Here is a 22,655-nt window from a genome sequence, read left to right on the forward strand (position 1 = left end):
AGGCCGGGGTGATAGCCAGCGGCTCAGGACCACCACCAGACACAGGCCGGGGTGATAGTCAGCGGCTCAGGACCACCACCAGACACAGGCCGGGGTGATAGCCAGCGGCTCAGGACCACCACCAGATACAGGCCGTGGTGACAGACAGCGGCTCAGGACCACCACCAGACACAGGCCGGGGTGATAGTCAGCGGCTCAGGTCCGCCACCAGGCACAGAGACCGACAGACACGACATCCGTCAGAGGATCGCACTGTCTGGTAAAGCGAAGTGAATCTAGATCGAAGGTCAGTGCACTTCGAAAGCTGCATACGAGCTGGACGAACGAAGCCGATTAACACAGAAGAAATGATGACAGGAGTTCACAACTGTACTCAACGGCTCGAACCGGAGTGCGCTGAGTCGCAGGCTTCGAGAGCCACGTGTCCAGAAATAGATCAAGCGATGGAGCGCTGGTAATTGAAGGCGCCGCGGGAGCCTAATTTCCACATTAAATGGTACGCACGCGTGCCCCCCAAGTTCCACAAGCGGGAGCGTGTGGGCACTACCGTGGGACCACACGACACATCTTAAACATGGCACCAATTTGATTCCTGATAATGATCACTGATCGCAACATGAAGTCTTTTTAGTATGGTGCTCTTTTGACATATTGTCTGTTTACCAGCATATCCTTGTGCATTGCTGCCGTTTGTTGTCACTGTATGTGTGTGGTGTTTGGTGTCACCGTATGTGTGTGGAGAGCTGACGCCGGGGTGGGGTTGGCAGACACAGAGAGCCGTGTCGGGATGCGGCTGACGGACACAGAGAGCCGTGCCTGGGCGAGGCTGACGGACACAGAGAGCCGTGTCGGGGTGGGTTTGACAGACATAGAGGGCCGTGTCGGGATGCGGCTGACGGACACAGAGAGCCGTGCTGGGGCGGGGCTGGCCGTGCCTAGGCGAGGCTGACGGACACAGAGAGCCGTGCCTAGGCGAGGCTGACGGACACAGAGAGCCGTGCCTAGGCGAGGCTGACGGACACAGAGAGCCGTGCCTAGGCGCGGCTGACAGGCACAGAGAGCCGTGTCGGGGCGGGGCTGACGGACACAGAGAGCCGTGCTGGGGCGGGGCTGATAGACAGAGAGCCGTGTCGGGGCGGGACTGACGGACACAGAGAGCCGCGCCTAGGCGAGACTGACAGACACAGAGCCGTGTCGGGGCGGGGCTGACGGACACAGAGAGCCGTGTCGAGGCGAGGCTGACGGACACAGAGAGCCGTGCCTAGGCGAGGCTGACGGACACAGAGAGCCGTGCCTAAGCGAGGCTGACGGACGCAGAGAGCCGTGCCTAGGCGCGGCTGACGGGCACAGAGAGCCGTGTCGGGGCGGGGCTGGCGGACACAGAGAGCCATGCTGGGGCGGGGCTGACAGACAGAGAGCCGTGTCGGGGCGGGACTGACGGACACAGAGAGCCGTGCCAAGGCGAGGCTGACAGACACAGAGCCGTGTCGGGGCGGGGCTGACGGACACAGAGAGCCGTGTCGAGGCGAGGCTGACGGACACAGAGAGCCGCGCCTAGGCGAGGCTGACGGACACAGAGAGCCGTGCCTGGGCGCGGCTGACAGGCACAGAGAGCCGTGCCGGGGCGGGGCTGACAGACAGACAGCCGTGTCGAGGCGAGGCTGACGGACACAGAGAGCCGTGTCGGGGCGGGGCTGACGGACACAGAGAGCCGTGCCTAGGCGAGACTGACGAACACAGAGTACCGTGCCGGGGCGTGGCTGACGAACACAGAAAGCCGTGTCGGGGCGCGGCTGACGGACACGGGAGCTGGCGCCGGCCGATGAGTCACAGTCGGCAGCCGTCTGGGCCCCGCCCCACAGCCCCTGACGACGGTCCGAATCAATCCCGGCTCAGGGAAATCGATGCCGACAGCCGCCACGGCACACACACACACACACACACACACACACACACACACACACACACACACACACACACACACACACACACACACACACACACACACACACACACACACACAGGGGGGGGGGGCTAATAGCCGCCTGAACTGGACGGTCAGCCCGGCCAGTGTGTGGCCACAGACTCGGGCTAACCCTGCCTGACCCCGGCGCCTGCTCCGCCCGTCACCGTCAGGGCTTGACCAGCGGTGACCAGCCGCCACCTTCATGAGGCCGTAGCTGGCGACCAGTCACGCCCTTTAAGCGCCTGGCAAGGCTTGAGCGCCCCGCCGGGCCGGCTTGCCCCATTAATGCAGGGACAAATGCACGGCGTCAGTGTCGACCAGTGAGCGACCAGATCAATGCACGGCACGACCAGCATCACGGAATGCGAGGCGCTGTTCCAACCATCCCCGTCTTCTACGCCAGCCGCCCCAAACATGCGAGGTGCGGTACTTGCACGCAATGTGACCGATCGAGCAGGAATATTTCACAAGTCGTCTGTCTATTTCAGGCGCGCATTTCACAGAAATGTCCCGTCGGTGTGGGCCGGATCAGTGCAGCACTAAGCCGGGCGGCAAGCGAGAGATCTCCGCCACGCCAGAGAATACAGATTCGAGATTTTGGTACTTACAGCTTGCAGGCATCCGGTACTGAATTAGTCCCGGCGGCAACAAAGCGGCGCCCTGACTGGCAATGGTGGGATTTTGTCGAAGCCATGAAATGAATATAGGGAATCGCAAGCCGGGTCGGTGGTGCGCGTTTGCTGGTCGTTGATGAATGCGCTAGGTTGGGGGGGGGGGGGGGAGTAAGCGGGCAGGTTTACATTTCCATGAGCGCTGTACCAAGTACATTATTGCCTTTCTGCACGCATTCATCTCCAAACTGGGAGCCACAGGCGATGGCCACCGCACCACAAGCGAGAGTCCACCGCTCCAGGCCGCGCTCGTGACGCCAGCCGTGACGTCACATGACTCGGGGAACGGCCCGGGTGGCCCGCGGCGGTCCGACGCCCCAACACATGCATGCAAGTCCGCCGAGCAGGTACGGAGCCAGCTCAGCTGATCGCGCTATGGCGGCAATGGCCGCAGGCGACTGCTCCTCCACACTTGCATCATTCCAGTGCCTCCATCCCGCAGCCTTGGCCATGAGAGTCATTCCGCGAAAGATGGCCCGCTGGTTACGTCTGGCCTTCCGGACAAACCCAGCGCTCCGCGGCCTGTCGCACCGATCCCAGCCCATGAGTCTTTGTTTCGGAGACTCGGCCAGGCCGTAACACGCCGAGTCGGGGTCGGGCCGCGACCGCCGCTGTATCGATACGGCGCCACGGCCGCCCGGGCCATGACACCGCCGCTCAGTCGGATCAACGCTGGCGGGGTCACAGGCACCGACCCGGCCCGCTGCACTGAACCACGGAACAGTCCCATCGGGAGTACCCATGGGCGGGCTCACGGCGGACTCTCAAGGCAGACTCATGGAGTTCATGACTCAGTCTGACTCACTGGAGTGACTCATGATGAGTGACTCTGCGATGAGACACGGGGGATTAGTAACGCTCCCAGCCGGGCGATCCGTCAAAACGCTGGGCTTTCGAAACTGGCCAGTGCGAAAGGCATCTGAACCGCGCAATTGATTCTCGGTGCGTCGGCAACGCGCTCCCCAGTCTTCAACGGCCTAGGCACCAAACTCCCGCATCACGCGTGGAACCGGCGACACGCCCGACGGGCCCGGCGAGCCCTGGCCCTCTGTGAGGCTCGCGCCCGGTGGCGTGCGTGGACTCGCGGGCTGGCTACACGCCCGCCTGGGTCAAGGCCAAGGTCCGTGGACCGACTCGGCACGCGGTGGCGGCCGGCGGGCCCGGCGACAGTGCGGCACGGGACGGCGGCCGGCGCCGCTGCCCCATGACGCACCGGAGAGGAGTGGGGCCCCAGGGAGCGCCTCCGGCTGGTGATCAGACCAGGCGGCTCAGCGCCGCGGCCGTCTGCCAAATAGCGGCTCGAAACCCGTCGACGGCGCCCGCCGCGTGGCGACCGTAGCCGGGCAAAATGTGCGGTAACGTGCATATGCACAGCTGGACGCACGCGAAATGAGATGCTACTTGCGCATGACAAATCGGTAAGTTGTGAAGCGAACAGAAGGCCTGGATGACTGACAAATGTGTGGGGCGCGTAAACACGGTGTATTTTAGGACCGAGACGCATAACACCTTGCCCTGTAAGTAACATTACGCCACGAGAGGCATTCTAACACTACAAACATCCGGTATGCTGCCTGAGTAACCGTTGGGTAAACGTGATAGAAACATGGCAAAGATGTAAATGCGTAATGACTTCGGCAGAGAATGTATTCTTCTTTGCACGTGTTGCAAAACTGGCGGAAGTCCTTTCAGTGAACGATAATGATGACAAACTTGGATCTGGCTAACACAATCAAAGAAACACTTCGGACTGATTATTAGTGTAACAAAGATTTTAACGTTTTAGTGGAACTTCCAAGTACAAAGTTCGAGGTAAGAACAACTTAATGTCCGCTAGGGATACGGAAGTTCTAAATACTTTCTGCCTGTCCGCCAAAGCCAAAATTAGACGACACTGCCTATTGTCATCTACGTTTTTTATTTCTCCTCTCAAATGCAGCACGGTTGTTTCCCGGAACTCCACATCCATGAGATCATGCTGGGCCATCAAGGGACGGCGACGCCCCGGCCGGATCTGCAACGTGACCAAGTCATCTCATCCAACTGCACCCCGGAGACCGCTGGGGGACGAACACGCCGCCATGAGGAACACATCAGAGGTCGGGGCAGGGCGGGGTAGAATGCCTTCAGCTGACAGCCCTGCCCCACCTGCAGCCTACACCGCCAGGACGGACAGGCGGCAGTGGCCGCCGGGCCCGCGGGGCGTCGCTGGGCGTCTCCGTGACGTACCCGGCTTCTGATTGGACGAGCCGACACCTGGCCGCCAATTGTGCCATTCGTCATGTCGCGGATGGCCGCCCAGGCCGTTGCACGCCCATGACTGGAACATTTGTCAAAACTGACGGCGATCTGAACAATTTTGCCGCCCGAGCGGTGCCAAGCACGCGCGCGGGGCTTGTCACCAGCGGTGAAATTGTAGCGCGGTGTAATGGACGAGATAATGCTCTCCAACTCCCTGCGAGATGATTCACAAGAATATCGCAGGATTTGCTGCAAAGCGATTTTTCTGCAGCCAGTCAATGTAACGGCATCCCGGCTTCCAGTACCTTTATAACACCCACGGAGCCCTGCCCACAAAAAGCCATTCTGCGCGGATTCTGAATGCACGGATTGACCGGCTGGGCGCGTTGCTTCGCTCCTTCTAGTATTTCCTAATTTCCAGGGAGCCACAGCCCAAACGGAACGAAGAGCTCCAAACGAATGGAACCAAAAATTAAGCATCCATTTCCTTCCCAGACACAAGACCTTTCCTTCTTTCACTGACAACCACACCTGAGTGCTGAAAAGCGCAGGAGCATAACTCTCCCGCCATTCATTTGACGGTCGCCTTTTGCCCGCACGTCGTCCGCAACGACTTTCAGCCCGACTTTCAGCCCGGGCATTATTTCACCCAGCTGTCGGCTTTCTCCTGCCAAATTCATCTTAGGGAGGCACGCACAACTTTGAACAAGGACCTGGAACGGGAAAACACGGTCGCGACGCGATGCTCTGTGCACGCGAGAGAAAGTGTTCATGCGTCGACCTCGGTACCAAATGCTAACCCGGTCAGACCGATACTCTACACAATAAACACGGTCGCGACGCGATGCTCTGTGCACGCGAGAGAAAATGTTCATGCGTCGACTTCGGTACCAAATGCTAACCCGGTCAGACCGATACCCTACACGATAAGCCCTCCGGTGTGACGCTGTGACGCCCCCCGGTGTGACGGCTTCTTCGTAATAATCACGGGCTCTGGTCTCATCCCGAAGGTAGCACATAACACATTCAGGACACGTGGCCTTGTATTCCCACGTAAGTCTGCCCGCAATTTGGAGATAAGAGAGCTCTACATTAAAGGGAGTGTTCCACACTAGTAGCGGGTTTTGACTAAAATATGCATCTTGTACATCATTCTGTGCAGTCCACAGCCCTGTCCTCAAGATCTTAGACCCCGTAGTTTCTGGGTGTACACTCGCGAAGATGTACAAACTATTTTGTGCAGACTATTTCAGGTTCACCCAGGCATTTGTGACGCCGTAATAACGTCATTGAAATATGTATTGGATGCCGACGCCGGGTAAGATGTTTGTATTCCTTGTGGTGACTGCTGCAAACTGGCACTGCCGACCTAAAGTGCGCAGATGATTAGTTACGAAGATGTTAATATCAGACATCAACTAAAGCATTCGAAGACATTCGTGCCTGTAGTTCTCAAATAAACATCACACTATTTCACTTCGGAAGTGAAGCTTATGAAGCTTTGATTTTACTTACTGCAATCAATTTTCAGGTTACGAGCAGCCTTTAAAACACATGTCCCTAAATATCATGCCATGGGTTACGGAATGACGCATGGGAATGTGATACGCTAGGCACACGACGCAACGAATTCTTTCAAATGGCTCTGAAGGATACGCAATGATTCTCCTACAACCTCCTGGTCCCAGCAGCGTTGCATAGCACAAATGTGGTCTACAGTACGCCCAGACGCGTGGATCACAGCCGCCACAGTAGGTCACACCAGATCGAGGCAATTATTGTGCTCAACTACTCAAGCCAACACATTTCCTGCCGTCATAGCAGGGGCCGTTTCTATGAACGTTCCGCGTCCTTCAAAGCCGCGGTTCCGACAAGCGAGCTCCCTGCAGGCTGCGCTTCCACCTCGGCAATGTCACAGGCTAACGAGCAGCGCGGCTCGCCGCAGCCGGCAGCCGGCCGTTCTCCTCCCAAGATAGCCGGCCGGCGGCGATCCGGCCAACTTCACCGCTGGCTCGTGATCACGCCGATGGAGCGTACATCCGCCCCGGCCTGGGTGGCAGGGCAACGCCGGTCGGCGCGGCGCCGGCGGCGGGTCGCCGACCGGCCACCACGTGTCGCGCGCCGCCTGGCCGACCGACTCGGCCGATATCGACAAAGCGGCCGTCTAGCCTGACTGACCGCCTGAGGGCCGACGAAAGGGCGCGGTCGGGCAGTACCGGAGGGCCGCGGCGCCGCCGGCCGGGCAGCACCGGAGGGTCGCGGCGCCGCCGGCTGGCGCCGTCGCTGACTCACACGCACCCGCCCGGTCTGCGGCCGGCCCGCCGCCGGCGCCCGCGGCGCTCGACGCGCGGGGAAGCGCCACCAAGCGGGCCAGTCAGGCCACAGCGGTCCGGCGCGCCGCCCTCCGCGTCAGCTGACCGTCGTCAAACGAGCGGCGGCGGCGGCGGCGGCCCATCGCACGCTAAGCACGTGCACGATCGCCGCTCGGGAGCGCTGGAGAGGGCGGTAAATCGACGGCAGGACCGAGGGTGGGCACGCTCGGTAGAATCGGGGACGGTTTCTCATGCCTGGCTGCAACCGCCCGAATCAAATGAGGCGGCGGTGACCTGAACCGCCAGGAACGGGCTGCTCGCTGAGTGGACCCGTCATGGAATACATGAGTGCCGTTCTGTTGCAAACGCGTGCTCAGAAGCACCGTAACCACAGCTGGCGAACGCCGCGGAATGTTGGTGTGATAAAGCTGTCGGAAGCGGAACGCGTCTTTCAATATAGACAATATAGACAATATTCAATAAAGACAGTAGTTAGCCTTATTCCTCGGAGAAAAACCAAGAGAATGGAGATATAGCTGGGTAATATTCCGGCAACATGCCTTTATCGAAACAACAGCAGAAGTGTCTTATCAATGTGAATAATGTTTCTAGCTAATGCACTGAACAACTTACGTAAAATCGGAAAATTCGGCCGATTTCTGCGAAAGCTGGTGTTCCCGCTGTCACTCCTGCCGTGCACCATTCGCCGCTGATGACTGCAGCTGCCTTCCGATGTCAGTCCTAGATTGTTTTCATAACTTCATATAAAGGTCAAGGAATATTATCCATGTTCATTGCAGCCCCGTAATATGCATCAGGTCACGATGAAGCCCGTTCTCAAAGCTGGAGTTGTCTCTTGCACCACGTGACCCGTGCCGCAGAGTCTCGTTAAGGAGAAGTGGGACCACGTGACCCGTGCTGTAGAGTCTTGTTAAGCGGACGTGGGACCTCATGCCGCTGCAGAAAGCCCAAATATCTGAGCCGGAAACCGAGCTGACTTTTGACATGAAACACGCGACAGGAATTTCAGTTACTTACCACTTCATCTCCAAACGGGTGAAGTTATGGTGCAGCTGCATGCATTGACAGCGCTAGACATAGAACTGGCGGGGGCATCGTTTGTGCCGGTGCTAAATCCGTCGGAAGTACCGAACCTGCCTGGAGCGGCGTGGGCGTTTCAGCATTTACCAAACCGCTGGCGCGCGACCCTCGACGCATCGGCACCGCCCGAGACGCGACTCTGAGACTGTCTGAGTGATTCTGAAGGGGTTCAAGACTCCTTTAAGGGTTTGTAAGGGTTTACTTCCCGACATTGGGTGCATTGTTATAGTTCATGTCCGATGCGAATACGCCAGAGCACTGTTAGGGAAATGTCAATGCTCATGCAATCTGCTAGCTTGCTAGTTATTAACGTTGAGACATCGTAATTACCTTAAGCGGCGCTAGTTCTCAATATCTGTCGTAGAAATGAGCGCTTAGTGACGGTCAGTGCTCAGTGCTGCAGTAATAACCACTTGAGACTTCATTATCATATTAGCTTCATGTTCCGCATTCCGCCTAACCACTGACCTTATGTTAAAGCAGTGTGCCTTAGTGATACGAGAGTAAAATAAAATTTCATTTGCATACACCAGCTGATATTGATGAACTAATTGCGTTGCCATATTGTGTCAGCTGATCCAGCAGAAGAGGGACGCTGTGGTGTCAACTTCACTTTCTGACACTGTTTCGAGCGGATGGAGCCATTTTCAATCCTGCTGCTCGCACTGAACTTCTACCACCTTGGTCTACCTGTTTCTGAAACTAACTCAGCTTTGTGAGATCAACAAACACTTTTCCAAAGAGGTCATTTGTGTTTTGCTCACCGTGCGACCAGCGAGTTGGTAGAACTCTCCAAAAGGCCAACAATGGCGAGATCGCCGTTTTGAGCTCACGCATACAAACTGCGGTCTTGCTCCGCCGACCGCGCGCTGCATCACCCTGCTCGGCTAAGCTCCGGCCTCATACCCAGGTGAAGCACTGCTTACATTGCATAACTCCCGGTATTTCGCGCGAAATCTGCTGACGTCTCTGGGGCGCGCCCTTATTAAAACGGTGGGCGACGCCGGGGCGGCGGCTGATTGCAGTTGGCCGGCGATCGGGCCGGCGGTGGCCGGTCGTTAGGTGCGGCCAGCCGCGCTCGGGGCCGCCCCGGCCCGGCCGCTGGGGACCGTCCCACCACCCACGCCGGCCTGCGCTAGGCGGCCCCCGCGCGCCGCCCGAATGAGACGGGGCCGCCGGCGACGGACGACGGGAGCGGCACGGGAGCGCGACGGGAGCGGTACGGGAGCGACGGGAGCGACGGGAGCGACGAGAGCGCGGCGGGAGCGACGGGAGCGCGGCGGGAGCGACGGGAGCGCGGCGGGAGCGGCACGGGGGCGCGGCGGGAGCGGTACGGGAGCGACGGGAGCGGTACGGGAGCGACGGGAGCGGGACGGGAGCGGGACGGGAGCGCGGCGGGAGCGACGGGAGCGCGGCAGGAGCGGCACGGGGGCGCGGCGGGAGCGGCACGGGGGCGCGGCGGGAGCGGCACGGGAGCGGGACGGGAGCGACGGGAGCGCGGCGCTGGGAGCGGGTTGATGCGCGAGAGGATAGCGATGATGCACTCGGTCCGCTCCGGTCCACCGCCGGCAGGAGGCATCCCTACTGCGAGATCTCAATGACAGCACCGCCCAACAGTCATTGCTCAGATGCATGTCAACCAGGAAGGAACCATCGGGGCTAGAATGGTTGTAGGTATGACGAGCTTTGGTGCATAGTGTAGGGGAGGGGATGAGGCAGGGTCCCCCATGCTCTACTCTCCCTGAAAAAAACAGCGCTTAAACTACCACAGCCCATCCAGCATTACCAATAGCGTATCTTTTGCACATCCGTAGCACCGTCACGTGTGGTGGCTGGCGGCTTGATCACATGCCTCAGCGGGATGGTTTGCTAGCTGCCCGTGCGGCGCACGTCAGTGCAGACCGCGCCACTCAAACTGTGGCCGTGTATGTGCTGCTGAGTCTCAGGCAGCGATACAAGACGTCTATGTCACAACTTCGCCAGGCTTTTCCGCCAGGCGACCAACAATGCGGTTATGGATTTTTCCTGCGGAGGCGCATGAAAGGCATAAATAACACGGAAACCAACATCTGCTATCATACGCAGGGCTCAGTCAAAGAGCTGGGAACACAACTGGGTTTCGCGGGCGTATTTTTCCAGGCGGTGACATAAGTCTAACATCCATTTTCCAAAGTGTCGGAAAGCAGCTGCATCCCGTAAAGCAGTGGAGTTGAACCCACATCAGTAGCACTCTGCACAGCACATATGCTGTCGATTTTCTTTGATAAGATATCCACACAACGATGGGCACAGTGCTGAAGTTCAGCCAATCTCAAGGAAAATGCTGCTGCCTCGGAAGGGTGGCGTTCCGGGAAACCGCGTTGAGAATCCAACCTTCCAGAGGTACTCGGCCACTTGGGATGGAACTTGAGAGTACAGCGCGAAGAGGGAGTGGGGGCGCCACTAACGCGTCACTCGCTCGACGTCTCTCGGCGATAGGTTTGGCAGGGCGGCCAGTGTGGCGAAATGATGACTCTTCGCGGGGAGAAACAATAACCGAATAGCGTCAGATCAAGCACGCAGACAGGAAAGAGACGCACATTCGCGGGTGATTAATGAGGCGTGCCATTATTTAGGGCAATGTTAAGCTGTCATGTCAGGGCAATGAGTCTTTATGCTTGAGGGGGCGGTGTTCACTTATGCGCAAACAGCCATATATGCACGGGTGTCGATTTGTGTCCTTTTGGGTGGGCCTTGACCCCCCTTTTGTCCGACTTAACCCCCCCCCCCGCCCCAACTCCAACAATGAGCTTGCCCCCTAATATTCTAGAGATTTAGAGCAAGCAGAACATCTCGGATGAATTCCCAATTTTATAATATTTTAAGAAAGTCGCAAAGAGGTGTTTTATAAGTGAAGAAAGATAGCGAAAACCGCGATGACCTGTCCAGTTCACCCGAGCCCGGCCAGGGGGGGGGGGGGAGAGTTGGCTTCCTTGTTGTCATGGCATGACCGTACTTGTGTTGTCCTGTACTGTGACTTGTCATATGGCATGACCGCGTAATGCTCTATGATTTCATCCAAACCACGCAAATCCTCAAGTGTTTAGTCATTGCCTTACGACGCCGAGGAACAGATTAAGCGCGGCTGATGTAAAAAGACGATTTCATCCGTGTTTTATTAAAGCGTGGCTTTCGGGATACCATCTGTACCTTTTTCCGCATTGGTGGCTCGGTATGACATAAAATAACACTGTTTGATTCATCTTGGGTGTACAAGGCTAAGAAAGAGGCGGAGATTATCCAGACAGCTATCTGTCAATAAACAAAGCTGGTTGAAAGATGTATCTAACTCTTTTCCAGCTAAATAAAAGTCTGGAACAAGCAAAGCGCATTTTGTAGCACTGGACCGTTTTACAGACTTATGCAAAGGTACAGTTTCGATGCTTCCGCCAGATCGACATTCGATGCAAGCGTTCCGTTTATTCCGTTTGTTCGAAAACGTTTCGTTATATAATATTTCTTTGTGCCTGGATCCCAAGGGTGGATCCAGGATCATGGGCTTCCGCGTTTGTATGATCTTGGCTTTGGACCCAAGGATTTTTATGGGGTCTCCAGGCACATGTCAATTATTTGCATTTCATTATATTGCCATCGCCAAGATCAGCTGATAAGCTGATCGCCCTTCAACAACGCAATACGCACATTGACGATCAAAGCTGCAGGCTTTGTCCACTGCGCGGGTGGCGTGTAGTATGCTCCTCACCCCACCAGCTCAGCAATCCGGCCGGTGACTGTGGCCTTTGCATCGGTCCTACACTGATGCGTATAAGTTGCTGTGATTGCGCCACATTGCTAGTTACCCTGATTGTCCTGATCCGTGTGCGTTTCCGAAAATATCCGACGAGGGCGGAAACAATACACCCGGCCGGCAACCTGAGCCGCCGCGTAGCTTGCCACGACGCATGGATGCGAGGGCTACGACGTGCAAGCTTGTTTATAGACCGCGTGGTAAGATCAAGACATGTGGTTGTATCATGTCGAAGTCTGCCGACGTCTTGTGAATTACCGCCATCCTTCCGGTGTGTAACTCAAGGTATAGTGGCGCTCGAGATCCGGGTAGGCACCATTTACGGACATTAGCTTCTATCGCACAAGGATGACAAGAGCCGGCCGGCGACCCTGACAGGATCGGTCGGCCGCCACGTCGCTCGGTGCTGCGACACGCGCTGCTGCCGTGGCCTCTGATCACCACGGGATGCCCGGGCTGCCTGTCAGCGCCGCGGCGCCTCTCCACCAGGCTTTTCAAAGTGAGGTGTGGTGCCACAGCGCCGCACGTGCCTGAGCCGCCCAAATCGAAATCATGAGCGCCAGCCGGCGGGGACGATTGCGGGGATTACGTGCGAGTTGAGGCCGCCGGTTGTGAGGATTAGCGCCTGCGATTGCGAGGAGTGACGCGCTGGCCGGCCCGCGGGGCGGGCCTGCAGAGCGGTGGGGCGCGATTGCGAAGGGTGACGCGCCGGCCGGCCCGCGGGGCAGGCGTGCAGAGCGGTGGGGAGCGATTGCAACAGGCTGGGGACCAGACGCCGACGTCAAGGATTAGTGGCGCTCGTTTAGGAGGCGACTGCTGTCCCGGGCGAAATAAGATTTTGATGCGGCTGGCTCAGGTGGCTTTGCGGGAGCGACGGAAAGAACATGAATCGAAGGCTATTCATTGGAACGGCCTACAATGGTGCAAAAGCATGGCGGCAATCAGACGTGGGAACGCAGAGCCCTAAAAAGACCCCGCATCCGATCCCAGGATCCCATTACTATGGAGCCTATGATGTCTTGGATCCACCCTTGTGATGTAGGCACAGGTCTGGCGGCAATATGACCTGCGTTGTGCGAATTGCACAGGATATATACGCATAATACACGCTATAGTAATTTTAGCATATTATGTAGGAGGACAGGATGCCACTACATTCCCACATCCACTACACGACAGCACCACGCAGGAAGGCAATATGAACCACAGCAATTACATGGTTCCCAGCCTACATAGTACATACAGCCCACGCACTGGCTGCCCCCGGCTGCCTGCAGTGCATAGTCTACTGGATGTCTGTACCACGGGTATCCATCTAGAGACGGGTAGCCAGCTGTTTTATTCAGATGATCAGGAAGTGCTGGAGGAGCGTGTTCACACACACACACACACACACACACACACACACACACACACACACACACACACACACACACACACACACACACACACACACACACACACACACACACACACACACACACACACACACACACACACACACACACACACACACACACACACACGCACACACACACACACACACACACACACACACATATATGTATATATATATATATATATATATATATATATATATATATATATATATATATATATATATATGTACTATCATCGAGTATTACTGATGACCATTCTTTTGGTCGCGCGGACCATAGCGACCCAACATTACTATTGTGATAAGCAAAGGTTTAGACGCGAACACAGAAGAGGAAGCTGGGTGTGGGTGAAGTGCAGTATTTTCTTAGCATATGCCATAATTAAAAGGAAGGGGCCTTCGGAAAATTAAACAGACCGGTAACACGCGGTATGACCACGAACGGCTTAAGGGGGGTACTGATATGGTATGGAGCCATTTGCATAAAGGATGAGCGTATCCATGATGACCTCTAACTGCCCTCACCCCACCCCACCCCTCACGCAAATGAGTCAAGCACGGTGATTTAGCGGGCGGTGGGCTTGTCACAAAACATGCCACTTTACGAGCCCATCGAATTCGACAAATCCATGAATTTGAGTGTTGAAGAAATACATGACCACATGTATAATTTGCGGGAAACCGAATTAGTCTACTACGATATGTAGAGCGTCGTGCTTTTTTATCGTGATCCGTTCACATCGTGTTTCATCGAGGCGGTACCGGATGCGTATGGGGAATGCTTCGGCGGTCGGGAAGCATCGATTTCGACAATTCCTTTCTTGTACTTGGTAGACAGAAAAAACAACAACATGATCTTAGTGTTCCAGCTACCTAGCGTCGATCAAATCGATGAAGGTTCATCGATTAATGTACTATTTGTGTTGTGATTGCCACAGGGAAAAGGAATGGGGCAAAATCACGCACCCGGAAGGTGCCTAGTTTTACATGTGAGGACCATGAGGTCCAGAAATACATGGTCAGAGGGTTTCGTCTTCTGCATACCGAACCGATGGCTGACGGCGCGCTGAATGTTTGCTCTTTGTGATCCCTACAGGAGAGAGGAGCACTCCGCAGTTTACAGGAGGTTTAAGACGAGGTGTTGCTGAAAAAGGAATAATTATTGGACCATCGTCCTCAGCATTGGTGTTAATTCACGAACAACGTTACGGGCAGACATCCTGAAACGTTGTCATGTATCTGCTGCCGAATGTATCGCGACGTTGTCAGAGGCCATTTGGCCCTGCCAAGGACCTGCTAATAATACATTAAATAATGGCGTAAAGGCATGCACTTGTTTCAGGCTCGAATGTCTCTGCAGGTTTCAAGATAGGAAATTACAGTCTCAAGACGGCAACCTGACATTTTAACCACACAGCCAAGTAGAAAGCTGTTCCGACGGCTCGGTAGTAGTTTCAAGGCTGTGTCTCACGTTGGTTTATTTTTTAGCGGGGGAGCTACACGGGCGATTAAACGATAGATACATATGCATGCATCTGTGTATGTCCATACGGCGCAAACATATGGCCACGGAAGCGTTCATCATTGATTCTCTGCCACCAAGACCTGGCAATGTACGTGACGTGATACGTGATAATGTACTTATTTCCCGACAAAAATGTCTGGAATCGATCACCTGAAAACTGCCAACAGTTGGACAGACCTGTCTGGAATGGTTCGGGCATCATTCAATCAGCTCAGAGGGCGTTCCGTTTACCCACGAATCACTGACGGGTGCAAGACTTCTTGTCTTGCATATTCATAACATATCCCGACTACAGTCGCCAGCAGTCCGCATGCCAGCTAACGAAAAAAAACAGCAGCTATCTCCGGTGTTCTGAGTTGTCACCGGCACAAAGTGCATGGTGCCAATGATCGCACCCGGGCGATCTGCGAGAATAATTTGCGCCACACACCGTAGCGGTGAAACTCCAGCCAGCATGACCCAATGAGTAACCCTTTGATGATTCACACTTACATGGGCGTGATACCAGGGATAGGAGATGCACTGATAATGGGCACCAGCTGCTAAACAAAACCATTAGTTCTGCGGCACTCTAGCCAGGATGTACGAAGGCATGAAATCACTGCTCTTCCCACCTTACATCAACACAGCTATGAGCACAGACTTTCAGATTTGCTTACGAGTCCATTTGCACCCTTACTGTGCTTAGCCACATATTACCTACGGATGATATACACTTGTGCGGGCTGCACCAAGAATGCAATAAATAAAAAACACTATACAAATTCAGTGACGTCGATCTGCGTGCATAGATGTAAGCAGAGGTGAGGCAACTGTCGGACAACCTAACCTGCAACCAATCTGCATTTGTCCACGGTATCTTCCCACTTTATTTCAACTAGCTGCAATCATATTTTGCATTTCTGTACGCACGTCGAGTAGCCCTACAGTTGAGGAACATTGCATTATAGGCTTTGTGGAACATAACGTTTTTTCTTTTAAAAAAATTGCGTTGCATTCCAGTACAAAGTGCATAGAAGGCCCAAACACACATCTGGGTAGCACATGAACATGCGAGACAGAGCCCTGTTAAAACAACACAAACTGACGCAGACGGCACAACCGAAACAATCCTAAAGCAAGAGACAATCAGATTCAACTCAAGGCGTCCCATCTTATTGATCAGATTCGGAATGATTCAGGAATCAGAGGTCGGAGATTCATCAAGACCTGCAAATAGGCATGAAACTAAGCTGGCGAACCGAAGTCCAGGGCTGGAATTTGTCCACATGAAAGTCGAACTATGTGACAACCATGCAAATTTTGTTGTCATTATTATGTTATCGGTGTGGAGCATTTAAGGGCAGCATTCCATTTTTCCAATAAGAAAAATGAATGTCATCCATCGACCGATGAAACGGTTGTTTTGCAGACGCCATGCAAAACTTGTAAGAAGCCCGCTGACCAGCAATTTCGACGCCATGTGTAAATTCGACCGAGGATGGCTAGGCCGCAGGAACCCAGCGAGGCGCGACAACACCGCTCATCGGGTCGGCCCGACACGAAGTCCACGAGCACGTTCGTGACGGGGCAGCGGGCGTGTCACATCCCGTCGTCGTCACACCCACCTGAGCGTGTAGAGGCGCGGCGTGACGCGTGCAGCCGTGCCCCGCCGCGAGATCGGCCACTGCCGGCGGGCGTCGCGCGCGCCTGCCGCTCCAATTGATCAGCCTCGATCCTGGCGGCCGGCAGGCCAACTAGCGGGACGCCGATCGATAGAGCGGAGCCAGCCCGGCCCGGCCGGGGCGCCACCTGGCGGGCTCTCCTCTACAGGTGGCCTGGCCGCCGGCGCGCGGGCCCTCCCCCGCAGGGCTCTGCTGGCGGGGGGCGCTGGCTCGCCCGACGCTGGCAACAGTGACGCGCTGGTTTGTCCTGAGAGGCTTCGCCTTCAGGGAGTGCCGCGAGACATGTGACGAGCCAGCTGGGCGGCCAAGTGTTTGGTAAGGCGATCTTCATGTGCTGACGATAGCACCGTGGCGGTCGCGACGTCGGTTTGTGTAGCGAGGCCGACACGAACTAACCTTCACGCAATTCACTCTCAACGGCCGCAACGATTCGACCGCGGGGGACGCCGACAGCTTTCTGCGGTACGACTGAGCTGTCGTTTTCCGGGGACGCGGCTCGATGACACCCCACCCGCCAGCCCCCCGCTGAACACTCCCGACTAGTCACCTGAGTCGTCAGGGCGGGACTCGCCGACTCAGCGGGGATGACTCGAAACCCCCGTCGCGCGGTCGCGCCGAAGGGATGCCCCAGTCGCTCAACTTTTCCTCACTGTGCATCTGACTTCGCGGACTCTAGAGTGAACACCGGTCGAGTACTGCGGCGATAACAGTCCTGAACCATGCCACCGATGCCCGGTGTTCGAGCTCTCACAAGCCCGCATCGAATAAGCGACGCCACAGCTGCGACCAGACGGCTGGCCGGATCACAACGGAGAACTGACGCGGCTCTTACGACGGACGCAAGGTGACGGACGCCGTAAAACACGGGAAATGAAGCGTCAGGCCATGACATGGGCTGGCTCCGGCGCCCGCCGTGAGCAGATACGGCATCCACCAATCCTTCCGAGCGGCACCGTGGGGCGGTTGGCTCCCGGAGCACGCAGCTCGGCGCGGAGCCCGGCGGTCGCGCCCTCCTGCGCCTCCAATGCCTCACCTCGCCATATTCTGACTGTCGCCGTAAATAGCCGTTGCGACAAAGTAGATTCAGCTCGTTTGATGACGGAGACGGAGACAGCCTCCCACCCTTCGCGCGCGGTCTTGCGCCCGCTGAGGCACAGGATAGCGCGCAGAGAAGGAATAACCAACTGCCGTTAACGGGTGCCAACTCTTGTGTTTTGACCACACATCAAGGTGCACGAATTGCTGGGTATGCTGCTCCCACCAGTTTTCTTGAGGTGCCGAATGACGAAGTTACCCCGAAATACTCAGACATCGGGCCCAATTGCACACGCTAGTATACACCACTTGACTTGGGAGGAGGGCATGACTTCCTTGCCCCCTCCCCCCCCCCTTAGCTAAGTCCCTGGCTTCAACCTTCGTGCAAGCGGCGCAGAACGTACTCGGGTATCTCTCACTTCAGTAACAAGCATGGCGTGCTCTGAATACGTCCTGCCACACAAGGCAACGTTCCCATACACTCTCGGTACCAACTTTCAGGGTTGTGCATTTGGACTTGTTAGAGACGGTGGCGAATTCAATGTCATTTTATTGGAAACGGTTAATGCATACACAGAAACAGGAACTCAGGACGCGAAACCCACCACACGTGTTCCCGTCAAATCAAAGGAGCTGCGTCAAAAATGACCCAGAAGCATTACACGCGCAGGCCACTGGAGAGCGTGCCGCCTCGCCCAGAGCCGCTCGGACAAAGCCACCAATCAGCGCCGCGCAAAGGGTACGGCCCGGCCTACAACAGGCGAATTTGCAACGATTGTGTTTGAATATGGTATTGAACAGTGCGGCGTCTGATGAGCCCGCCCCGGACACGGGTCCGCGCGAGCCGAGCCCCACCCGTGTCCGGGCGCCGGGCCCGCCACCGGGCACAGGACACGGGTCCGTGTCTGGGCGCCCGACGAGCCAAACCCGACGTGATTACTTCTTGGCGGAGCCGCCGGCCTCGGCCGCGGCGGCCGTCTTCTTCTCGGCGGCCTTCTGCTGCTTCAGCCGCATCATGTCCGCGTCCCTGGCGGGCAGCGGGCCGGCAGCGTCAGACGCAGCCACCAAATATGGCATGTCACATCACAACCACATACAGCACGTCATATCACAACTGACACATACAGCACACATCACAATCACCACATACAGTATGCCTCATCACAACCACCCCATACAGCACACATAAGAACCACCACATCAAAACACACAACAAGTGCCACATATAGCACACATCACAACCACCACATTCAGCACACACAACAACCACCACATCACAACACATTGCAAGTGCCACATATAGCACACATCACAACAACCACACACAGCATACTACATCACACCACATTACAATCACCACATCACACCACACTACAAGTGCCACATAAAACACACATCATAACCACCACATACAGCACACCACATCACATCACATTTCAACCACCACATCATACCACATTACAAGCACCACATGACACACATCACAACCATCACACACAGAAATGGTATGCATCTCATTTCCTCCCCTGACAAGAGATTGAAATAATCAAATACAGACATGTATTTGATAACTGATGATAGTTGATGCATATAACATTCAGCACCAACATGTCACATCAGCTTGGAGCACTGGGATCATCAGACACCCATGCATTCTGCACCATATTGATGTTTCAAAAAGGTCACACCTATCAGATGATTGACCAATGTTTGGGCTTTAGGGCGCACCCACTACTAAGGTCATTTCATGTCCACCAACCATGAGATGAAGAAGTTCAATGTGCTAGGTGGAAAAGGCTTATGTCAGGGATGATACCTGAGCACCATGAGTGGCAGATCTTTTTGTTGCCTCAAATAACCTGAACTGCCAAAACTGAACCATAAAATGTCAAGAAATATACCATGCTTAACAATGTCAGCATACATACAATGTATTGCTATCCCAATATGTAACCCCTGATACACCAATTAGCTGTCAGTGGCACTTAAGTTGGCAAAGACTACTGAGAGCGCACCTTTGCTTCCTCTGTTCCATGCTAAGTCCTTTGTTACCATCCATTTCCTCCGCCTTCTTTGACTTGTCTTGTCTCTTCTGAGCCTTTTGGCGTGCCAGTTCTCTCTGGTTACCACCTGAAGAACAGTTTCAAAAATATTGCTTCAGACCCCAGTTTTCAGCCCCCCCTCATCAAAACATGCTGAACATTGAGCACATACATCATGCATCACATCAAACCACCAATATCAAAATAATCAAACAATATAAACATTCTATCAGGTAGTCTGCTAATAGCCACAGTGTACATGCATAGAGAAGGAGCTGAATAATTCAAGACAATCTGGATCCTGAATGTATTATGCATGCATGCATTAGATACACATGTGTATCTGCTCACACTTTTGATGACCTGCACATACTTACGTGTCATTGTGGCTTATGCCTGGGAGCCACCCAGCCTGAAATACATACCTATGTGTCAATCCTTATACCACCCATATCCGGCACATTCAATGGTTTGCTCACAACACAAAATATAATGAGATCATACTGTGCACACAAGGAGCAGGATGATCTGACCCTAAAAAGAAGCAATAGAACCAACTGCAACCACCAACACATCCCAAACTGAACCATTACTACATTTTTCACATTGCTTCAACTGTCACACTATGGACTATAACACTGCCATGTTGAAACAGACTGTAACACTGTTATTTTGAAAGACTATAACATTGCCATATTTAAACAATCATTATAGCATACTTACATCCATATAGTCTGTACCAAACATGAGCATTGCATTATCATTATGTTACAGAAAGAAAACTTACATCAACATGAGCATTGCATTATCATTATGTTACAGAAAGAAAACTTCCATCAAAGGCAGGATACTACATGAATCAAGAATATACCACAATTTTCCACACACTGAACTCCCAAACAGTTTGTTGTATGACCAATCCTGTCAATCATTCTTAATGCAATCATATCCCTCCTGTAAATGAATGTATCCTAATCACATTGAGGGGAATGGGCCTTTCATACATAGCCCAATATGCAATCATTTCCCTCCTGTAAATGAATGTTTGTATCCCAACCACTTTGAAAGGAATGGGCCTTTCACACCTAGCCCAATACAGACAGTCATGGCATGCCCCATGTGTATGACTTGACCAGTGGGTTGCTAACTAAAAAACTAGGAAATATATTAACTTTTGTCTCAAAGCTCTACTTGGAAAACATCAATAATGACATCAGTAGCACATGTAAGTCTTTGGGCTGCCTCCTGGCTGGGCAGCCCCACTAGTTCTACACCAGCAACTCTATGATAGGACATTTTTCCATTTAAGTTGATTGAACCATATGAGCATGAGACACAATATTGTACAAAGGGAATATCTGTCTTCTACAGAAAGGAAGTATTGTTCTTGTGAGGGAGTAAACATTTCTGCAATAACAGCAGCATCCACATCACAGCTCATACACAATACCATAGGTGGTCACTGGTACCCTAGGCCACTGCCAGCTGAATGGATGTGAGATTAAACACATCCTGACACCAAGCATGAGATGCAGTTTATTCCCTCATGTCCAGACTGCAATAAGCACATGCTATGGTTAGCATGTATTGTGAAGCAGTGACATCTCAGCAACAGCTTCAGCATATGCACAGCATAACTCTTAGAGCACTTAGTTTGGTGAAGCTGCTACCAACTTCACCAGACAGTCAAGGATTAAACAAGTTATATTCCTAGAAAAACTGCAAGGAGAATGTTCCCCCAACATGTCTGCAAGCAAAGGAAATATGAAAATTCAGTGCAACTTGGTCTGACCTAAGTTTGGGATGTGCATGCCCCAGATGCAATGTCCACACTAAGCATTGCTTGTGTGAGCCCTGACCCCTATCACCTGATCACACAATTCCAGGTCACCAGCAAAATTAAGTGATGAAAGTTTACCATGTCATGATAATTAGCATGACACCTTGTCCTGCCCTCTGATGTCACCTGACCTTAAGGTTGGCCTAGGGTACCACACCTGCCCCACCCCAGTACAGCACCCTAAGTGACTTCAACCTGCCATGGGTGGTTGGATGAGAGGGCAGGTGCTGAGGCATCAGGACAGACTAAGCCAACCATCAGGGTACAGGCATAGTACATATTTTGTTATATTTGCCTGCCAACAATGCACTTTCAATCTATGTTTGTGTGAAAAATGTTCTTGAAGCACTTTTGACTGAAATCATTGTTCCAACATCATAATTCCATAAGGAATTGGCTCTCTATGAGCTGAAATTGGTGGTGACCATGCATCAGACTAAGAGCTCAGATTGAAAATGTATATGCACTGACATTGTTGCCACAATGGTTGCCACCACATGCCACATGTTGAGGTTACCACACATTTGCTAGCAATAAGGCTGGAGGGAGTCAAAATTCACACTGTCTTTCATAATCCATCATGCCACAGCTGAACCAACATGACAACAGGTACATACATGCACATTGGAAAACCCAAGCCAAATTGCATGCACCACATGATCCATGGGGAGAATAAGCTATTTCATATCAAGGGGCACTGGCTCAGGGATTGCACATGACACAGACACAAGCCCATGACCAAATCCACGTCCATCATTGTGCTAGATTACAGTACAATGTGCATGACACAATGGGTGCCAGCTAAAAAACAGATGGTACGCACGATCTTGATCAAGGTGGCGCACGAACACAATTCTCACTTAAAGACTTAGAACACCTCCAGAATATTCCCCAAAGCCCGTAGATATTTGTTAAACTAAGGACGATATTCTCTGCCGCAGTGTGACCTTCTCCACGTAAATCCAGCACAACCCCGAACTTCTCCGAAGCGAACCTTCCGGAACGCATCCACCGTGGGCCACGCTTTATCGAGTGCGTACCCTCAGCCTGCAATCCTTTTTTCCCAAGGTTT

At 53.9% G+C, this 22,655-nt stretch overlaps 1 protein-coding gene across 1 annotated transcript; it reads right to left on the reverse strand.

Annotated features, from left to right (window-relative positions):
- Positions 1-17,205: 17,205 nt before the first annotated feature.
- LOC119102358 (modifier of protein aggregation 4) lies at positions 17,206-22,647 on the reverse strand. Its single transcript, XM_037225727.1, is given in 5 exon segments — positions 17,206-17,213; positions 18,634-18,728; positions 19,717-19,831; positions 20,121-20,155; positions 22,578-22,647. Coding segments are annotated over 4 exon segments (225 nt in total). The 5' UTR covers positions 20,128-20,155; positions 22,578-22,647.
- Positions 22,648-22,655: the final 8 nt, after the last annotated feature.

Source organism: Pollicipes pollicipes, unplaced genomic scaffold, assembly GCF_011947565.3.
Source record: "Pollicipes pollicipes isolate AB1234 unplaced genomic scaffold, Ppol_2.1 Scaffold_5724;HRSCAF=6776_pilon_pilon_pilon, whole genome shotgun sequence".
NCBI classification, from domain to species: Eukaryota; Metazoa; Arthropoda; class Thecostraca; order Pollicipedomorpha; family Pollicipedidae; genus Pollicipes; species Pollicipes pollicipes.